Source organism: Lygodium microphyllum, chromosome 18 (genome assembly GCF_053477565.2).
Source record: "Lygodium microphyllum isolate KBCC chromosome 18, Lygodium_microphyllum_v1.1.10, whole genome shotgun sequence".
Lineage (NCBI taxonomy): Eukaryota > Viridiplantae > Streptophyta > Polypodiopsida > Schizaeales > Lygodiaceae > Lygodium > Lygodium microphyllum.
In genome coordinates, this window is record NC_141152.1 from 123677336 (window position 1) to 123698121 (window position 20786).

A 20786-nucleotide genomic window follows, 5' to 3' on the forward strand; every position below is an offset into this window, starting at 1 on the left:
CCATGTCCCATCTAACAAACTCAAAATCCAAGGGATTCTTGAATACTTGACTAGAGAGTTGGCTAGTAACCTAGCTGTCAATCTCAAACCTCTCAAGGACCTCATGGACAAGCTGAAGTAGCAATGGACCCAAGTGCATGACTTAAACATGTACAATTGAGCACTAATCGGGGTCTGAGAGAGCAAAAGCCTAGGAGATGATGAGCAGTTAGAATGTGATGATTCGAATGATGAGTGCAAAGATTGCTACTCTACGAATGAGGAAAGTGAGAAAGAGGCCAATATAATAGAGTATACTATGGATGGTTGAGTGATCAAACGAATAGGAGTAGACACCAAGCCACAGAAATCCAAAGTCTTAGGGATTGAAGGAGTCCATAGGACAAAATGTGATGGACCACCTAGGTGTAATGAACTATGAACAAGTTGGATTAGTTCAACCAAAGTGCTGCACCACTCTTTAAAACTGAATCGACTTCAGAGCTGCAAATCACTAGGGGAAACGCCTTCCTCTAGTGAGGGTTGTGTGTTTGACTCTGAATTGGAAGTGATCTTCGAGAATGATCCAAATATACCTTGGCCACCTAAGACCAAACGTACCAAAGGGGACCTACCGGTCTGCCGCCTAAGGTGTAGGCGATTGAAGGAGGAAAAGAGAAGGCAATCAAAGGGGTTTGAAGCCAAAGAGCAAAGGAAGCCCTTGGATCTAGTGAAGTGTTTTATGAAGTTCAGAAAGGGCAATAGGGTAGTTATTTTACCATGAGCTAAGAGGTAAGGATAGATAAGAAAACTGTAGAAGGGGTTGCTAAGGTCTAGGAGGTCAACTTAGCGAGGGAAGATGAAAAGCCTCAACCCGTATTCATAGCCGAGGACCTAACTGAAAAAGAGGAGGAGAGCACACACTTCTTTAATGTCACTTGTTTCAAGAAGTACTACCCTCTAGTGCACTCACCACATGAGCCTCCAATTTGTTGGACCTGCCTGTAAACATAAGAGTAGCCACCATCATTGAGATAGAGGACTAAGAAGAGGAAGCAATGGCATCCGCATATCTGTGCATATTGATCACTAGCCACAAGACATATGCCTTTGATGTACTCTTTGACGAGGGAGTTGACTGTAATATTCTTACACATGATCAGTGGACCCTCATTGGCTAGCCCCAGTTGCAACCTACTAATGAAAAACTTAGCCTGTTTGGGGGGCAATCTTATTCATTATTGGAAAAGTGCAAGGTAACGGTCTCTATCAAGACTAAAAGCATACCAATGATCTTCTACGTGATACCTAACACCAAAGCTGCTAGTAAGGAATCACTGTCAGGATTTGCATTCAAGAAACAAGCACACTGCAATGTCAACTACGACTCATAGCACATTCACCTTGCCATTGGCAATGTTCGGATAGTGACGCTTTTAACAAGAGAAGCGCGGCTCCATGTAAGACCACAATGCCACTAGTAGAGCAACTTAGTACCAAGCCTAATGAGGGGGGTCGCAGCTTATCCCGCCCTCCCCCCCCCCCCCCCCCCCCCCCCCCCCCGCAACCACCTGTAAAGAAATACCCTAACACAAAAACACAAATAACAATTGTATGACAAACCACAAACTAATAAAAGAACACAGTTAGAGTTAGGGTAACTCAGAGACAATGAACACAATGAAAAATGAAATGATATGATTACTGAATATACAATGCTCATGCAGCAAACACACTATGTGGTGAATGAATACTGAATCTCGAATTCATGTATCTCAAGGATCGGGGCAAAGGTAATGAGTTGGAGAGTGTGTTGTACTCCAAATGGATCTCGAACGCAGTAAGGTAGCCTCTAGATGTTGAACAGTAGCAAACGTAGAAGTGGATAGTTGGATTTGATGCAGATGGTAGCCTAGAGAGAGAAAGACTAAAAATGTAGACTACTTGAGAGAGAAAACAACAAACACATATAGTAGAGAGAAAATCTATTGTGAAAGGCTAAGGAGAGAAAATCTACTGCGATAGGTTGAGGAGAGAGAAAAATGACAGCAACATCGAGGAGAGAAAACTGAGCAAGCGGCAGCTGGAGAGTGATCAGCAACAATTGCTCTACTGTGAATAGCTGCAAACTATGGGTGGAAGGCTAGAAACAGGTGCCAGACCATAGATGACAAGGGATAGTTGAGACTACGATGTCCTTCGTGAAAGGGGTATGGGCAGCAAGCTGAAAACACCTAAAATCTGTGAAAATGAGATTTAGATTGAATGGATGGTAGCATACCTATTTATAGAAATTTTGGGCCCTCCCAAGTGGATTTGTGCTTATGGGATACAGACACTCTCTAGGATCACGTTTCTTTTAAATAAACAAGGCTAAGCATGTTTTGGGGCTATTTAAGTGAAGCTAATGCATTTTTAGCTCAACACCCTCTCTCATGCCCAACAATGGTGCCGCAAGAATAAAGGCCAATCAAGCCCTTAAAAAAAAAAACCCAAGGCGTCCCATCCCAAAGCAACCATGGCATCGGACAAAGGGTGCGTGTCAATGTCAAGATTGTGGGAGAGAAGGAAGAAGTCTCACTTGTAGCTTTGTTGCTTGCACAATGGGGGAATACACACAGAGGTGGAGGCTGAAAACAGTTTTTCTCTTCTTAGTTGTGTAAGCCAAAAGAACTCAAGTTCATAGAAATAGAAGAACCCTATATATGGGTCTCAAACCAAGCTCAACTAACTAAGATGGCATACTAACTGAGCCACAAACTAGAGTAGATAAGGATAGCTGTCATCTAGCTATTATTCATAGGCGGTGTACCAACTGCATCTGCAACTGACAAGTCGGTGACATAAATGCACAACGGTCACCCTGGCATATCACGAGTGGAGCTCGATATCTCAACACTCCCCCTCGAGCTCAATCCCAATTCTTGCACACCAAGCAGGTCTCTGAACTTGCACAGCTTCTCTGCGCCCAATGCCTTCGTGAATATGTCAGCTACTTGATCTTCTGTGCTGACATAAACTAGATTAATAAGACCTAGTAAAACCCTCTCCTGCACATAGTGATAATGCACCTCAATGTGCTTTGTTCTAGCATGATAGACTGGGTTATTTGCCAAGTGTATACTACTCATGTTGTCACAATAAATGCTGATGCATATCATAAAGTAGCTTATGCAACCAACCTACTTCACATGCAGCCATTGCTACACCCATGTACTCAGCCTCTGTGCTCGACAAGGCAACTGCAAGTTGTTTCTTGCTGCTCCAAGTGACTGCAACACTCCCAAAAGAGAACACATATCCACTGGTAGATGGTCTATCAGAAATACTACCAGCCCAATCAGCATCAATGTATCCATGCAACTGTATCTGAACCCCCCCAGCCAGCTCACGTTTTTTTTGTGCCTGTTTCAAAATCTGGCCCAAAAATCACTCTTTTTGTCATATCTCGGGCATTCGAAACCCGATTCAGGCAAGGTAAGAGTCTAAGTTGGGGTTTGGGCATGCTTTGGACGTGATCGTGATGTCTGATTTGCCAAATTATGATGATAGAATATTATGCAACAGATTTCAAGTCCGAGACAGCATGTATTTGTATGCCTATGACTTATGTGATGCTTCTTCTGATGTCTATTGATACCGGATCACTTGTGGATGTTATGCCTCTTATGTGAGACGCATTTGGAGCTGACTTAGCTCAGCCATTGACTGTTTTGAATAATCCCAGATCTGTCCAAAACAGGGCAGCCACCTGTTACTTCAATTTTATGCTTACAGGTCTTGGCATTTGATGCCCGATTATGCCCAGTTGGTGCCTATACATACGGGAATGTATGCCTATGGTCTGCCTATGGATTTGAGCTTGGATTGAGCACTGATTTGCTCACTTTATAGAGATTATATGATGTTGGAAACTTCAGGGCTGAAGCTATTTATGCTACAGTTGGGTTATGCCTATTGGTCACGGAGTGCTCCCGGCTACTCGGTATGATGTCATGATGTATTTGGACTATGAACATGTCTTGTTTATGCTCTGGAATGCTTTTGAGCTGAGATTAGAGCTCAATTTGGGTTTGATTGTCACTTCTCTGTAGCTGGCATTTCATCTATGCCATGGTTTATGCTTAGGCTACCTAGTACGGGTTATGATGTCTTGGTGAATGCTTTATGCTTTGGCTGTGGATGGCAGTTGTTTGAGCTCGTCTCGACATTCATTTGAGTATTCCCTTGAGCAATTGGACATTGACTTGGCTTTTTCCGTTATGACTCTGGATGCTATATGGGATTTGATGCTCCGATTATGGGTCTTGGCTATTACTTGGATGCACTTACAGGTATTGAGCAGTGAACTGCTCCCTTGTTTTGGCACTTGCCTATTGAGCTGTGATTGCTCGTTTGCATTTGATATGCGGGATACTTACTGATTAATGGACTTGGATAGTGCTTGGGATTTACAGTTATGGCTTTCTTGCTCCTCTGTTGTCTAGCTTCTATGCTAGTTGGGCTCCTGTTGCCCGTCCATGTTAGAGAGCAGATGCTATGTATGCTTACACGTCTATACACATGGTCTACTATTGTATACCTTACAGAGCCACTTATTTGGATGTTGTTGTATAGATGTTTGGGCTTCACCTGGAGCTTGATTCTTGCAGGATGCTTTGCCCCTTGTCGGTCTTTACTTGACTTGGATGTTCCTTGGTGGCATGATGTACTGTAGAGCTATGCGTATGCATATGGTTATGGGCTAATTTCATGGCTGAATATCATATGCTCTTATGACAGATGTCTTATGCTTTACTATACTGTGGTTGGTTATGTCATGCAGTTGGCTATGACTCTTCTTCATGTGGGAGATTTTGCATCCTTGATTGATGCCTTTATGTCCTCCCATCCATTGAGGTTTCATGAACATTTGCAGCATGCTTCTACCACTGATGTACTAGCAGATGATTGTCTTTATGAGCAAGTTCCCTATGTTGGGACAGCCCTCGACTGCTTGAGCTCCGTGGATGCTATGGATAGTCCTATTCATGATGATTTGGATTCCTTGTCATCTTCTACAGGTTCTTCTACTTCAGATGTTTGCTTCCATCGTGGGAAGCTTGGGCATGTTCAAAGAAAATGCTTTAGACGGATTAAAGAGTAGTAGAGACAGAGACAGACTCGACATGAGCAGAGAGTCAGTGATGCAGTAGGTATAACCACTCTTTCTAGTTGTGAGATACATGCAGTTACCCATGATGATGCAGTTGAGCATGTCCTCCTGTCATCTAGTTTCCCTACATCTTACTTGCTCAATGATCCGGCCCATGCCTTTGATTGGCTTTTCGACTCTATGGCATCTTGTCATGTTACCCCTCATGGAGCATGGTTCTCTTCTTATAGGGAGGTTGATGGATGTATTGATCTAGGCCTTGAGAAGACTTATGCTATTGTTGGTACAGGGAACATACACCTAGCTTTGCCTAATGGGACTTCTCTTATACTCAAGGATGTTCTACATGTTCCCATGCTCAGTAAGAGCCTAATTTCTGTCTGTCAGTTGCATGATGCAGGTTACTCTGTTTCTCTTCAGGATAGGTCATGGAAGATCTGTCAATGGTTGCTTGGTTTTGGCCAGAGGTTTTCGAGTTGGTTCTCATTACCCAGTGCATGTCTCTCATGTGGGAGATTCTATGGTTGTAGCTATCTGGATACCAGATGCATTGTTATGGCATTATCGCCTAGGCCATATGCACCACAGAGAGATGGAGATCTTGTCTCGTTCAGAATCATTGATGCCTCCTATGTCACTTACAAATCTTGATGCTTGCCCTGATTGTACTCTTGGTCCTTGCAGAGCCCCCTTGGCTTATGGTGATCGTATGAGGCATGCTCCTCTAGATCTTGCCGATTGTGCAATATATGGACCTATGCCTTCCCAGTCACTTGGTGGAGCATCATACTTTGTGACCTTTGTTGATCATGCTACCCATCGTGTTTGGGCTTTTCCCTTGGTGCAGATTGAGGATGCTGCAGTTATGCTTGACAAGTTTATGGATTCTATTGGTAGTAGGCCTAGGTGCTTGCAGATGGATTATAAGAGTCATGCTCTCTCTCTCAGCTTTCGGACCTCTTGTCAGCAGTATGACATTGATTTCTTGTGCACACGGTATTATGGGATTGCTCATGGCATGTGTTTGACCTTACAGGCAAAGGTTGCTTCTATGCTTACCACAGCTAGGTTGTCTTATGGCTTTTGGGCTGAGGCCCTTATGACAGCACTCTATTTGGTTAACACGATGTCGTGCTTGACCTTGGATGGTATTACACCCCATGAGGCATGGATTAGCATGCAACCCTCATATGATTACTTGAGGATGTTTAGCTGCCAAGCATCTGTACATATGCCACATGAGCCTATGTCACGTAGATGTATCCTCCTTGGTTATGGAGATGGTGACTTTAAGGCCTACAGATTTGGGATTTGGATGCCCAGCAGGTCATACGTAGCCATCATGCTGTCTTCAATGAGACGCAGACACCTCTTAGCCCTCTTGATGAGCGTTTGGTACGCTTTATGGTTGATTTTACAACAGTTACAATGCCATTATAGCAAGTTGTTTATGCTGAAAATGAGGCACTTATTGGCCTAGATGATGTAGCTATGCATAGTAGTCAGGGTCAGGATGTTGGTGGTCAGTTGCTAGACCCCTTACAGGCTCATGAGAGCCGTTTTCTTGTAGTTTTGCAGGCTAGATAGCCAGCCATATGTCAGTCTTCCGCTTCGCTAAGGCCACATGTAGTCTTGAGACCCGTTGGACGAGTGTCTGGGATGTTGGCCCTCTTTCAGTGATTGACTTTGGAGAGTTTGACTGCTCTCCGCTGTCTTATATGCGCCATGCTGATGCTATGTGCGACTCTGATGCTTTACACCAGTGCATTGATGAGTTGTGCTTGCTTCATGAGAAGCATTGTTGGATTGCTTCGTTGTTTGGAGCTGTGGGATCGCTTATCTCCTGGATGTCATGGACTCGGGATGCTTGACTCTTCTTCTACAGAGGTTCCCGACACTTCTTGCACAGCTCGCTTTCCGATTGGGCATTGGGTGAGATGTTATGATTCCTCACGTTGTATTTTCTTTTCTTTTCTTTGTTTTGACTCCCTAGCCACATTGGCCTTTTAGTGGGAGGTTGTTGGGGTATAAGGCCTCTGGGCCTACCCGTGTATACTGTGACTGCCCATTCTTTATTCATATATAATATGATAGTGCAATAAGGCTATCAGTTCAATTGGACAGCACCTACATTGTGTGTGCTCTTCTCTCCCGCATCTTCCTCTTCTCCTTCTCCACTGCCATTGCATCCCCTTCACATCAATATGTGCATGGAAAGTCACTATTTAACTTGGGGCTCATATGATAGATGCAACCATTAGAGTCTTTTTAAGTGCTTTTTAGGATGCTTGATATTTGTCTAAGATAACCAAAAGCTTGTAATGTTTCCTTACTATCAAAGCATAATGAAGTATGAAGCATCATCATTACCCAATATATCCCTAGAAGCCTTGAATGCCACTTAATTAGTGGATGGTGGAAGACCATTATCACTCTACCCTTGTCACAATGTCAATTGCAATGCCATTCTTGGATATGACATGGTTTAAAATGATATAGTGCTTAATTCAGAATTCGCATTTCAAAGGGTTCAAGGAGCATTGATACTCTCGATACCTCTCAAAGACCAAGCAAAGTTTCTCAAGGTGTTTCTCCTAGCTAGAGTGGATGCAAAGGTCGTCAATGAATATCTCGAGCCATCATATCAACATACCTTTGTACATTGACCATGTTATCTTGGATTAATTTTGGTGGTTTGCGCATTACCTTAGCCACATTTGTGAATAATAATATAGTATAGATTTGATAATCTACCTTTAGATATCCTATGAAGATGACCATTCTTAGAATTCTTGGTGAATTCTATGTAAATTATCTCAAACTTGAGAATAAGGCCTGAAGGAATAATCAATTTGGGGTTTGTAACACCAAATCATGTATAGCTCAAAATGCAAAAATGAGTGCCAAAATCCTAGATTTTGAGAAAACTGCATTCTCTCTTCGATGTAACTTCCAAGTCACCTTGCAGCCTCTCCCATTTGACTATGGAGAATCTCTATCTAAATCCTAGATATTTGGGAGAGTACTTACACAATGGATATATCTAGGAAATCTATAAGCGAGTACATCCAATGATCAAATAGATCAAGCAATGGTATTGGCTAACGATATCCTACTCAAGAGCTAACAAAAAATGAAATAGGAGTGATTGTTAATCTTAAATAGCAACAAGTATGCAAGTCAAGCAAGAGTACAATATGTCAGCATTCAACTGGAATGGATTATATTTTTTGCATTGTACTACTATAATTATTATCATCGCCTACAATGTACAACAAAGTGGTTGCATCACTTATAATATGATATAAATTCCAAAGTCAAGCTCACTCCCATGCAAATTGGATTAGTATCGGTAGACTCCCAATGATAAAGAAAGATGCTTTATTTACGTTTATCTATGAACCTTAAAGAAAGTATGAAAATGGAGGAAGACTGATCATGAGGCCATAAATTAGGCTAGATCTCCAAAAGGGTTGGAAACTTTAAAGTTCATGTATAAAAGGGATAAAAAGGAGTACAACATGCTATTCATGTGCATGCAAATTTGGGATTCCTTGTTTTTCCTTATGCCTAAGTGAGAGTGAAGAAGAGTGAGTGTGAGTGTGAGGAACTAGGTGAGGATCTCTTACCATTCTACTTTCTTCCTATCCATTCCTTCATGGTAAGAGGTAAAGTTGGGGATGTGTACATGAGGAGTTGAGAGTGTGAGGAGCAGGTTGTTGTGAAGCTCTTCTTCTCCCCTTATTCTCCATCTTCTCCTCTCCATATTGCATTCAAAGTTGGAGGCAAGGACGTGATTGAACCAAGTAGCATTGCGTAAATCATGGAGTAAGCAACGAGCCTTGGGCATGACTACAACAAAAAGATAAGTTATTGTCTACTACAACTCAAATATTGGTTTTGTCTATCATTTCTTACATGGGAATGATACATGATAGATTGATTTATAGGCAATTGTTTGATGTGGTCATGTGAAAGGTGGCCACATGATGGTAGTAGCTTGAAGCTCTTAAAAATAATAAGTGTATGGCTTAACTCCTACATGTTGCACTCGTGAAGCACAAAATTTTGCCTCCCTTGAGAGATTAGTTGCGTTTGGCCTAAAACCACTAAGGTTCTTGCAAGAACAGATTATAGTAGAGAGATAAGAAATTCTATAGAAGATGGATACAAGATTAAATACAAACACAAACAATAAAAGAAACTCAACTAAATATTCTATTTATCGTGATAGATCTTTGACTCAAATCTTGTACATTATATACATCCAGTTATAGAAAATAGTCCTAAGGCTATGGCTCAGACAAATCCCGAATTCATTCAGCCCAAAAGATTCACTGGTTGCTATATAAGTGTTCAAGTACGAAACAATGTATCTATGTCCCAAAATTAGGTCCCAAACATGAATAGAATAGTCTAGATTCAAAACAACCCGCATATAATAAAATTTCATGTCTTGAATCTTCCAAAGGACTCTTTTGTCAACCCAAAATCCCCATTTTGATTCCTCTACGACAATGCAATAGGAAACCTCAAATCTATCAACAATATGTCTCTAATGGGACAATCAAGACTAATAGATTGCATCTTAATCAAGGTAGAACTCCCTATGCAAGTAGTGAATAGCCTATAAACTCTATTAAGGTAATTGGTGGTTCCTATGTTGCATGTGCATAGATGTATGTGTAAGGTGCTTATAAATCTTGGCAGATTTTATGTAAATACAACATTGTTGATGACGAAATTTCTATGAGAAAACAATCCCAATTCACTCGTTTACCCACTTACACGGCTCTTTCTTAAATGACGTAGAAAAATAAGAGTAAATGTGCATTAAAGGAATGGCATTGAGGCTAACATCACGCCACCAACCAACTTACAATTGTATGAATAAGGGTGAACATTGAGAAATTGAAATGTAGATGAGCTTAAATGTGAAGTGGAGCAACTATCCACATGTTTTCCACTTTTTCCACTGTGTATTTTGAGTAAATAAATATTTTAATGCACTTTTCTTGATTTTCCTTATATTTTCTTGCTCCATAATTCTAAAAATTATGCTATTATTTCCGTTTTCATAGCATCAATAGATTTTCAACAAATCAATCATTTTTCCCCAATAGGAAATAGAAACAAACACATATAATACCAAGAACATTTACTTACATGTAAATCCTACTATTCTGATAATTTTTGTGCTCGTGAATTATGAGGAGGAAGAGGAGGAGGAGGAAGGCATGCTAATGGTCCCATGGCTACAGACATGTCTCCCCTCTTTATTTCACATGCTCTATCATTTTCCCTTTTTTTCCTCACCTCCTACACACTCATAATCGATGATGGAATAGAATTGCAAAAACAAGTGCTATGGGAGAGGAGAAGGAGTGATAAATGAGAGAAGGACTAATATGGATCTTCATTATATCATGATAGGGTATACACAAGTAGATCTAGGCATGTGGATGAAGATTCTACACTTTTTGCATGAAAATAATCCCAAATGGATGCATCAAATCAACAAGCCTATTTTTGGCAATCTCACCTTTGAAAAATGATGTGGATGCTTCTAAAAATATTGAAATTTCTTCAAAAATCTTTAAATTGTCTTCAAGATGCTTCTATGATATGGCTCTCAACTGAGGAGGAGCTATGATTTTAAAGGACCAATGATTTTGGCACTTTCTTCCATTACAAATGTACATGTTTTGGTACTACAGATCTCCTATGTAGTTACTCACTTAGCCATTCTAAGAGAATTCCACACTATTATTATTATTATTATTTTTGAAAAACTTGCACAATATTATTTCTATAATTTGGCTTAGGACACAATCTCAAGGGGAATTACTAATAAAAAGAAGTTTTATGAAGATTAAAGCAAGATTTAGAGGATGAAAACCTTCCCAAGGGGTAGGAAATGCTCATCAATGATTTTGGTTCTAGATAGAGTAAGACTATACAAGGGATTATAAAATATTGTGAGGTGTTTTACGCACACTAGAATAATTTTAGCAATGTTGGATTACCCCAATTTCAAAATTCTCCTCTATAGTGAAGTTTCTAGCTCAATGTTAATACACAAGAATATTGCTTCATCTCTTTTCCCTCTATCCATTCTTTCTTTCTTTTGATCCAATATCATGTCTTTCATCAAGATTTATAATTTTATACTTTGAAGGCATGTTACAAAAAGCACTCGTTGTTTTATTTATACATTTTAGGAAGGCCTAAAGTTGCAACTGACATTAGAAATTTTTTTTCCTTTAGGTTTGGGTTTCAAGAATTTAGATTTCATTTCTAGAGTCAAGTGGCTTTTCATATCATTTTTTGGGTTTTATATATGGTGTGCATTAATATTTGCAAGCTGGGCAAAAGGTTTGTACAACTAGTTGCATTTAATATAACAAATTTTTGTATGTTGGCCAAAAGGTCTGTATATTGAATCGCTTCTAGTAAAATATGTTTTTTGAATGATAGTAACATCTTGACTTGGAAATAGATCACATTGCCAAGTGTCAACTTCTAACAACATTTTCAAGATCACAACTCTCAGAAGGTCATGTCAAAGAATTGCTACGTATGTTTGAGTTTGCGGTAAGCTTAACAATGTAAATTAACCAATTTCCACTTTGTTGCATTAGAAAAATGAACATCTTGAGTTTAAAGTCATATTAACATAATAATAAAAGTTCTACCCTAATGTTTGTATTTACTATAGTTGTTGCTTTGGAGGCTTTGCATCTTGACACTTGATACTCATTATACTTGCTCAACCTTGGTTGTTTTCAAGAGCTTACCACATGCCAAATTTTGAACATTACAAGTGTTATCATCAAATATAACATATATAACTATATTGTAGCTACTGATTTTAGCTTAATTGATTGTAGTCACGATGTAGCATCCTTATCAAACATCACCATTTCCAAAATGCATGTCAATGGAATAGTTGTACAAACTTGCTTTATTCATATGGCCTATATTCACTTTTGTTTGCCCTCTTTCAAGTCAAACAAGTGGAGATCTTATTGAAAACTAAACATTATCTTAATATCCTTCATCCTATAAAGATGAGCACATATTTTCTCTAACAAAACATGGCGGAACAAAGGATTTGAATATTCAAATTTCCTATTTTGGCTAGAAAATAGACTTCTATTCACTTTTCCTAGAGAAACTTTGGACATTTATAATTGATGATATGTGCACTACTTATGAAACAACATGTTTCTTTCATATGGAGAAATCACTTGGATATATAATCATGTAGCAAAATCATAAGGAATGGCTACTTATTGAGTGTGGACCAACCTCCAAGAAGCTCACCAAGGTGTTGCTGATGTTCATGCCTTTGGATGCCACCCTTGTTGCCACCTATCATCCAAGTAGTCTACCTCTTGCCTTTGGTACTAGTCATCTCCCCTATTATAATTATTTGGTTACCCATCTCATGAGCCCATCATTGATTAGTCCACCCTCTTAATGATCATCCATCCCCTTTCCTATCATCGATAATCTGTGATAATCAATAGCTAACACACTTGATTCCACCACTCTCCTTTCCTAATTTTGCACCAAAGAAAGAGCATGTTGTGATGACATGGTCCTTGCATTGTCTCTTAATCACTAGCATGTTGTCCAAGTAGTGGTGTTGCTACTATCCAAGAGACTCAAAGCATGGAGACTAAAGGCTCTCAAAAGTGTCAAGTGCATTGAAGTGTGGAAGAGAGAAGAAGAAAGTTATAGTCATTCGAGGGTTGGTTTCAAGCCCAAATCTAATGGTATTTCTTGGTGTCTATTGCCAAGAAAAGGGGCTACTTGAACCCTATACTTAAAGAAGAGACTTGTTAAGGGACCTCTACTTTTGGCAAGCTAAGGGTCTACTTACCGAAGAAGTTGGGGGTAGCTTGTCCCACGATCTTAGGGCTTTCTTGTGTGTCTGTGACAAATAAGTGGAGAGAAAGAAATGAAAAATATTGTGTTTTGTTGCAATTGGAGTTCAAAGATTAGTTGTCTGCTACTGCTCAAATACGCCTCAGCTAAAATTGGTGTCCCATAGATGTGTGCTATGGACCTGGCATAGTTCAAGAATTTCATGCCACCCCTACATTTTTCTTCATTCAGTCCTCTCTAAACCTTATCACTAAGATTTTCAAAAAGCTCCTTCACCGAAACCCTTTTGACATTCAAATTGATTGTGTTTTGACCCATGTTTATCCTCAGCCCCTATTCACACTATTCTGCTTCCTCAACAAACCAATTTGTCTTAAAATCCTATTCACATTCCTTGCTATTCCAAACCGATTTGAATTAATAATTTGTAAATTACATATACAATGCAATTGTATTGAATTAATTCATTTTCATCACAAACTGAAGAGCATATTCACACATGTCTAGAAGTTGGAAACTCCTTCTCTTTTGTAACCAAGATTAGGCACTACCATTGAATTCCAGTATCTTGCAAAAACAATGTCGCGAGATAAACAATGTTCTATTTCCATCATGCATAAGTGCCCAAGTTTATCCAAAGCCATTGTAATGCCAAAAAAATCATCAAATACCATGGAGCCAAAGCCGAGGATATGAAGATCTAAAAAGGAGACAACCAAGACCAAGGAGTTAAGAAAGCACAAGCACCAAAGACAGAAAAACAAATTGTCATGTCCACAATTGGCACCAATGATGTAGCCAAGGGGATCAAAATAATCCAAAAAATTGAGTTGTATTGCCTGAACCCTTTGACACTACATGAGCTAAGGGCCTTGTGAGCATTCAAGGGGAAAACCTCCATCCTTAGGTGCAATTGCCTAAAGGGTGAGCTAGCAATAGTAGCAATTGGCGTGATTCTATTGTACACCAAGGGCATTGGCATGATTCTACTGTGTCCTCTTCTTGCTAGGTATGACCATGGCCTACACTTTGAAATCAATAGTAGCAATTGTGTTCACTGGCTATGCCAAACTGCTTTTCCAAACCCTTCAAAGGGCACCCTCTGTACAATATATATGATCATTTGCATATTCTTGATATTATAAATAACCTTATACTTTCATATCCTCTTAAAGGTCATCCTTCGTGCAATATATCTCATCTCTCCACACCCTCTAAAGGGTTGCCCCACATACTAGGCTTGTGCTCCAATCATGTCCAAACACGGAGGCTTGCATAAACCGTGATCCCTTGCATCTCAATCCTAACATACATGCATATCATTTGAGAAATACATCCATATGATTTCTTTTCAAAGATCTTTTCATATCCCATGTATGCATGTAACAAGGTTGACTCATATTTAGTTATCTCTCCTATCATACCATACATATTCTAAAGAAGTTGAATAAAGTTATTTAGCATATGTTGTGATGAAAATGTGCCACGTTAGCACATGTAGCAAATAACCATTTAACAAAAGGTTTCCTTTTAAAACCCTAATTATTTCAAGTTTCATTATAAAATCCCAAACAAACTCTTAGAACAAACTAATATATATTTTACTATGTCTTGTTCCTCACAAGCATAAGTCCAAATAGTCTTAAGCTAAGTCCATATACGCCTGGCCATGGAAGGCTAACCTTTGCAATAGGATGGGAACACAAATTCAATATTAACAACACCATTACATGACAAATTCACAGGGCTATTTGTTTACCTTAGACAAATCAAGAAGGGCATTATACTAGGAAATAAGATTCTGAGTACATTCATAATCCTTTATTTCTAGATATGAATCAACCAAGATAATGGCACTTGCTTATTGTATCATCGTAGATTCATTAGAGGAGGCATTGTAGGGATTCCAATGTGACCTACAGGAGTGGGTTAGCATAGATTCATTCATTCCTTGTAAACATTGCAATGTGACTTCTTTGACTAGAGCACCAACTTACTATAGGGAGGAGGACAAAGATGAGCAACACTAGAGCAATGCCAATTGCTACTAAAAATCAATGTTGGTATGTACGTGGTATCTTTGTACCTTTTTTTTACTACCTTTTGCAGGAGATTGGATGATAAATTTAGACCTAGATAGTTTTTGTTCTTCATGTGCAACGAGCTTGGTATAGCGCAATTGGCATATGGTTGGTTATGATAGGTGTGCATCATATGTGGAGAGCTAGATGAAACTCAAAGCTACTTTCTATGGGATGGTTTGAGTGCTTAGGAGTGTGGAGAAAAGCCTCAAAATGTCTTCCTTTTCTTAATTGAGAGTAAGATAATGACATAGGGGCAATATTGGCATCACAAAGTACTAATTGTGGATACAAGGATCTTTAGGAGAATCATTCCTTCATCATTATTGGCCTTGACATGATTTCCATACCAATGTTGTCACAAAAAGACTAAACTAAGAGTCATTGCCACAAATAGAAGTCGATTGATTTATTGCTATATGCATTTTGGCTTGCAGGTTGCAATTAAACCATTGATTTGTAGGACATCTCTATTGTAGAGAGAGATGGGAGATACTTCAAAGTGACTATGAGTGTATGAGGACATATGCTTTTAGTCACACTTGGGACTTTATCACCTTCTTCCACTTTGACTTGCATATGATCTAGCACTATAGCTTTGAGACTAGTGCTTCACTTAGCCATTGTAATTTTGATGTATCTATAGTCCCTACCTCATACACTTGTACAATGCACCTTGTCACTTTTTCCTCTCTCTCTCACCACCCTTCTTCTATCTCTCCCCAAGCCATGCACGCACTATCTTAGCATGTTTATTATAGTCATTCTCTATCTTTTTGGTTATGAAGCAATGCCTCCTTGCTATTGACATAACCAATTCTTTTCCTTCCCTCACACCTTGCAAAAATCCCTACCTCTAACTCTAGTACGGTGATTTGTCTCCTCTTCTTGATAGGTATGACCTTGCTCTTTGAATTCAACAATAGTAGCTATGTTCTCTAGCTATGCTAACTTGCTTTTCCAAACCCTTGAAAGGGTATCCTATGTGCAATATGTATTATCCTTTAGATATTCTTGGTATTATGAATAAAATTATACTTTCATATCCTCTGAAAGTCCATCTTTTTTGCAATATATCTCATCTCCTTGCCCCCTCCAAAGGGCTGCCCCACATACTATGCTAGTGCTTCAATCATGTCTAAACATGAAAGCTTGCACAAACCATGATCCCTTGCATCTCAATCTTGATATACATGCATATAATTTGAGAAATATATCCCTATTTTTCATTTTCCAATATTCTTCTGCATCCCATGTGCACATTTGATAAGGTTGACTCATACCATACATATCTCAATTTGAGTCAAACAGAGTTATTTAGCCTATATTTCAAGTTGTCATAAAAATGTGTCACATCACCACATGCACCAAGTAATCATCCAATACTAAAGGCTTCCCTTTAAAACCCTAATCATTTCAAGTTATGGAATAAAATACCAAAGAAACTCTTAGAACAACCAAATATATCTTTTACTATGTCGTTCCTTATTAGCATCAATCCAAATGGTCTTAAGCTGAGTCCATATACACATTTAACTTGACCTTTGCAATAGGATAGGAACACATATGCAATAATGACAACACCATAACATGACGAATTCTTAGGGTTATTTGTTTGCCTTAGACCAATCAAGAAAGGATTATAAGTTTCTTCAAGGGATTATAGTGAGCAATAAGATTTGGAATATAATCATATTTGTTTATTTTTATAGATGGATCAACCAAGATAATGGCACTTGCTTATTGTATTATAGTAGATTTATTAGAGAATACCCTTATAGTAGGTTTATTATATTATAGCTAGTTTATTACCCACCCTAAATTGAGTTATGATGGGACCACCTCTCTCTTTTTCTTAGCTTGCTCTCTACCATAAGACACATGCATTAGCTACATCATGAATCTTGGAATCGCAGACCACTATTGAACCACCAACAATATCTACTTTCTTCCATGCCTCCACCACCTTATATTTTAGAGTAGCATGACTAAGAAAGGAATACATAATTTGAAGGGAGGGAGTCCTTCATTATTTTATAATTAGACAAGCATGCAAAGTGAAGAATGACAAGAAAATGATTTGAAGCACACACAATATATAAAATTTCTATAGAGATTGTAGGACTAATGCATCCCGTGCCAAACTTATACATTAGATCTAGTTGAGCTACTCTCCCAAAAACAATAAGAATGTTTATTGTGCCCATTGAATTGACTTAGCACAATACCTCTATTTAAAATATCTACGTTAGTAGATCATAAGAACAACAAAAAGAATTCCATGCATGCTTATCACATGTAGGGATGATATCACCCATGTTTGACCTAGCACTTTCATCTAGCATCACACTCTAGGCATCAAAAAAGAAATTGTCATCTTTTAATTCTATCTAAGCTAAATGACTCCATAAAATATTCCTATTAGATGATAGGTTAGAGGCATAATAAAAAATCATATTAGATCTCTATACTTCAAATAAGATGATTGAGACCCCAATAAATTCTCTAGTCATACTTATCATTGCAACCTATAGTCCAAGCCAACATACACAAAGATTATAACAATCCAAATAGTCCCACCACATAAAATCAAAAAACACTTACTCTCCCTTATTGGGCATCAATGTTGTAACAAAAGGGTGCATCAAAATTTGCACCTCATTTAATCTCTTACAAACACAACTCATGAAGATTATACTATCTAAGGACTTGCTTCAATAATCCTTCAGATGACCTGACTGAATCCCTTTGATATTTCTATGTATTCTCCATACCAAAATAAGCATATTGAGGCCAAGGCAGCATACAAGCTACTAAATTATGGCCTTTTATTGTTAATTTCTTACGGGATTGCTTGCCCAACTATGCCTTTTGTTTATGTTTTCCATATACGACAGATTCAATTGTTAGAGTTGAATTTTCTTTTTCTACATGCCTATCCAAAAGCAATTTGTTGGAATCCTTTGGTTGTAGAGGAGGACACCTTGGTTTACTAAACTTAGATTGCTCTTCTCCAAAAGGCTCTTTAGTAGGATTATTTTCTTTCACAACGACCACACATATATCCACACAAGTCGACATTTTCTCTTTTGCATCTTTTGCACAAAGTTTTCAAAGCTACTCCCATCTTTCTCCTTTGATAGCTTCTTTGAGCATTCCCTGGCAAAATGGTCAAATTCCTTGCACGCATAGTATGCATTTAGAAATGAGGAGAATTTTACCTCATGCAAAAGCTTGAAGCCCCTAACATTCAAAATTAGGACATTTGGGGGATCACTTGCTCGTCCCACAAAATGCATTCTTTCAAGTCACCTCTAGGATTCACTAGCAATTAAGCCACATAGAGCACCTCTAGGATACATTAGCAATGCAGCCACACAAAACACCCTACTCAATACGCCAACAATTTCTAAGTTCAAAAGTCAAAAAACTAGTGTAGGTTTGGAAAGGAAATCCAACTAGGCACTCAAAAAGCAACATATCATTTGGAGAAAACCTAGCTATCTAGGGCAGTATGAATCATACTCCCTTTGAAACCATAGAGCAAACCTCTAGTTGCATTTCTATTGGGACCCCACAACCACTTGGAGGAATCCTATTCTGACAAACTTAAAGTTTAACAACAAGGTTTTTTTAAAAGGCAAAAGCAAACCATATGGGAAACTCCTCAAAGGGTATTCACTTCAAGAAATACATAAACAAACTACTAGGGACTTCATAATGTCTCATGTAGAAGCTTTTCAGTGGTGAGGTCTTGTGAACTTTTTTTGTCTTTTGCAAGGAGCACACTGAAAGGGAGAGAAGGATCGAAGCTTGGGCTCAAGAGCTATGGCGGGAGAGCAAGAGCAAGAAAGAGAGAGACAAGAAATGGGAACTCCAACAGTCACAATGTGTGACCGGGCCTTCCTTTATTCAAATTGTCACTAAAAGAATAAATAATAAAGTGACGGTGATGGGTGCCCACCACCTACAGTGTGCAGTGGTGGTGACTGTCAGTGTAGTAATACATAGGAGGCTAGGTGGAGGCATGTTTACCCCCAACAACCTCCCACTTAAAGGCGAATCTGCCCTAGTGAGGAGTGAAAAGAAAAAGAAAAAAGACAGTACAACATGTACACATGTACAACAGGATGAGGAAAGACGTCATCTCATCCCTCACCCATCAATCTCCTGAGGAAGGGAAAGCGCTCTGTAGAGAGGCTTTTCTGAGCAGATTTGCAGGATTCTGGTCAGTCGAGATCTTGACAAGATCAATAGACTTGTCCTCAATGACCCCACATATGAAGTGATACCTGACCTCAATGTGTTTTGTCTTCGCATGGAAGACCGGATTCTTGGCTAACTGAATAGCACTCATAGAATTCGAATGCAGAGTAGGGATAGCATCAATACCAAGATCAGCAACCAAACGACCCAACCAAATGGTCTCCTTGCAAGCCTCAGTGGTGGCTACAACATACTCGGCCTCTGTAGAAGAAAGGGCCATGCATTTCTGCACACTGGACATCCAAGAAACAGCACCTCCAGCATATGTGAATACATAGCCGCAAGTGGACTTCCTAATGTTTGCATGTCTTGCATAATCAGAGTCAGTGTACTCCACGACTCCTGTATCTTGGCTGCCATAGCATATGCACATATTTGCAGTGCCCTTCATGTACCTCATGATACCCTTCACGGCATCCCAATGCTTCTTGCCAGCTGTAGCCACATAGCGTGCCACACACTGTAAAGGCAATATCTGGATGAGTGGCTATCATGGCATACATAAGATTGCCCACTGTGGATGCATAGGGAATCTTGGCCATCTCGGCCCTCTGCTCATCTGTCTGTGGACAATCAGCTTGTGATACCTTCACATAAGAAGGCAATGGACAGCCAATAGGCTTTACGTCCTACATGCGAAAGCGTTCAAGGACTTTATGAATATACTACCTATGTGACAAGTAGAGGAGTCCCTGATGCCTGTCGCGTCTAATGCGCATACCAAGTATGTGAGCAGCTTGTCCTAGATCTTTCATCTCAAAGCTTTTCTTGAGCTAAGCCTTAAGAGCATCTAGCTCATCATGAGCTTTCCCTGCTATCAGCATATCATCCACAGAGAGTACCAAAATCAATAAAGAACCATCACGGGCTTTCTTTGTGTAAAGACACAAATCGATAGCACTCCTGCTATAGCCCTGTGGCTGCATAAAGGCATCAAACTTATGATACCACTCCTTAGGTGCATGTTTCAAGCCATAAAGACTTTTCTTCAATTTGTACACTAGGTGCTCCCTGCCAGGTTCTGCAAAGCCCTTAGGCTGCTCCATATAAATCTCATCATGCAAGTCCCCATGTAAGAAAGTCGTCTTGAAATCCATTTGGTATAAATCCAACTCAAGTTGAGCAACCAAATCCAAGACTAAGCGTAGGGTGGCCATCTTAACCATAGGAGAAAAGAATCATCAAAGTCCACACCATGCTCCTGCTTAAAACCCTTTGCTACCAATCTAGCCTTGTATGCTGGCTTGGGGTGTCCAAGGGTACTTTTTACCTTGTACACCCACTTGCATGGCAAAGCCTTCTTGCCCATAGGCAAGGAAACCAAATCCCAAGTCTCATTCTTATGCAAGGAGTCTATCTCAGACTGCATAGCCCTCTCCGAGGAGTGACTGTCACCCCTGCGCATAGCCTCA

General features: G+C 39.4%; 1 protein-coding gene across 16 annotated transcripts in view; it reads left to right on the forward strand.

Moving 5' to 3' along the window:
- The window catches only part of LOC148021332 (uncharacterized), a 293723-nt gene that overhangs the window by 257802 nt on the left and 15135 nt on the right, over positions 1-20786 (forward strand). For all 16 annotated transcript variants that reach the window (XR_015694538.1, XM_087698141.1, XM_087698124.1 and 13 more), the window contains one exon: positions 11634-11728. Coding sequence is in view for 15 of the 16 variants with exons in the window: in XM_087698141.1 (XP_087554267.1) it covers positions 11634-11728 (95 nt within the window). In the remaining variant the exon portion in view is untranslated. The remainder of the gene's footprint in view (positions 1-11633; positions 11729-20786) is intronic.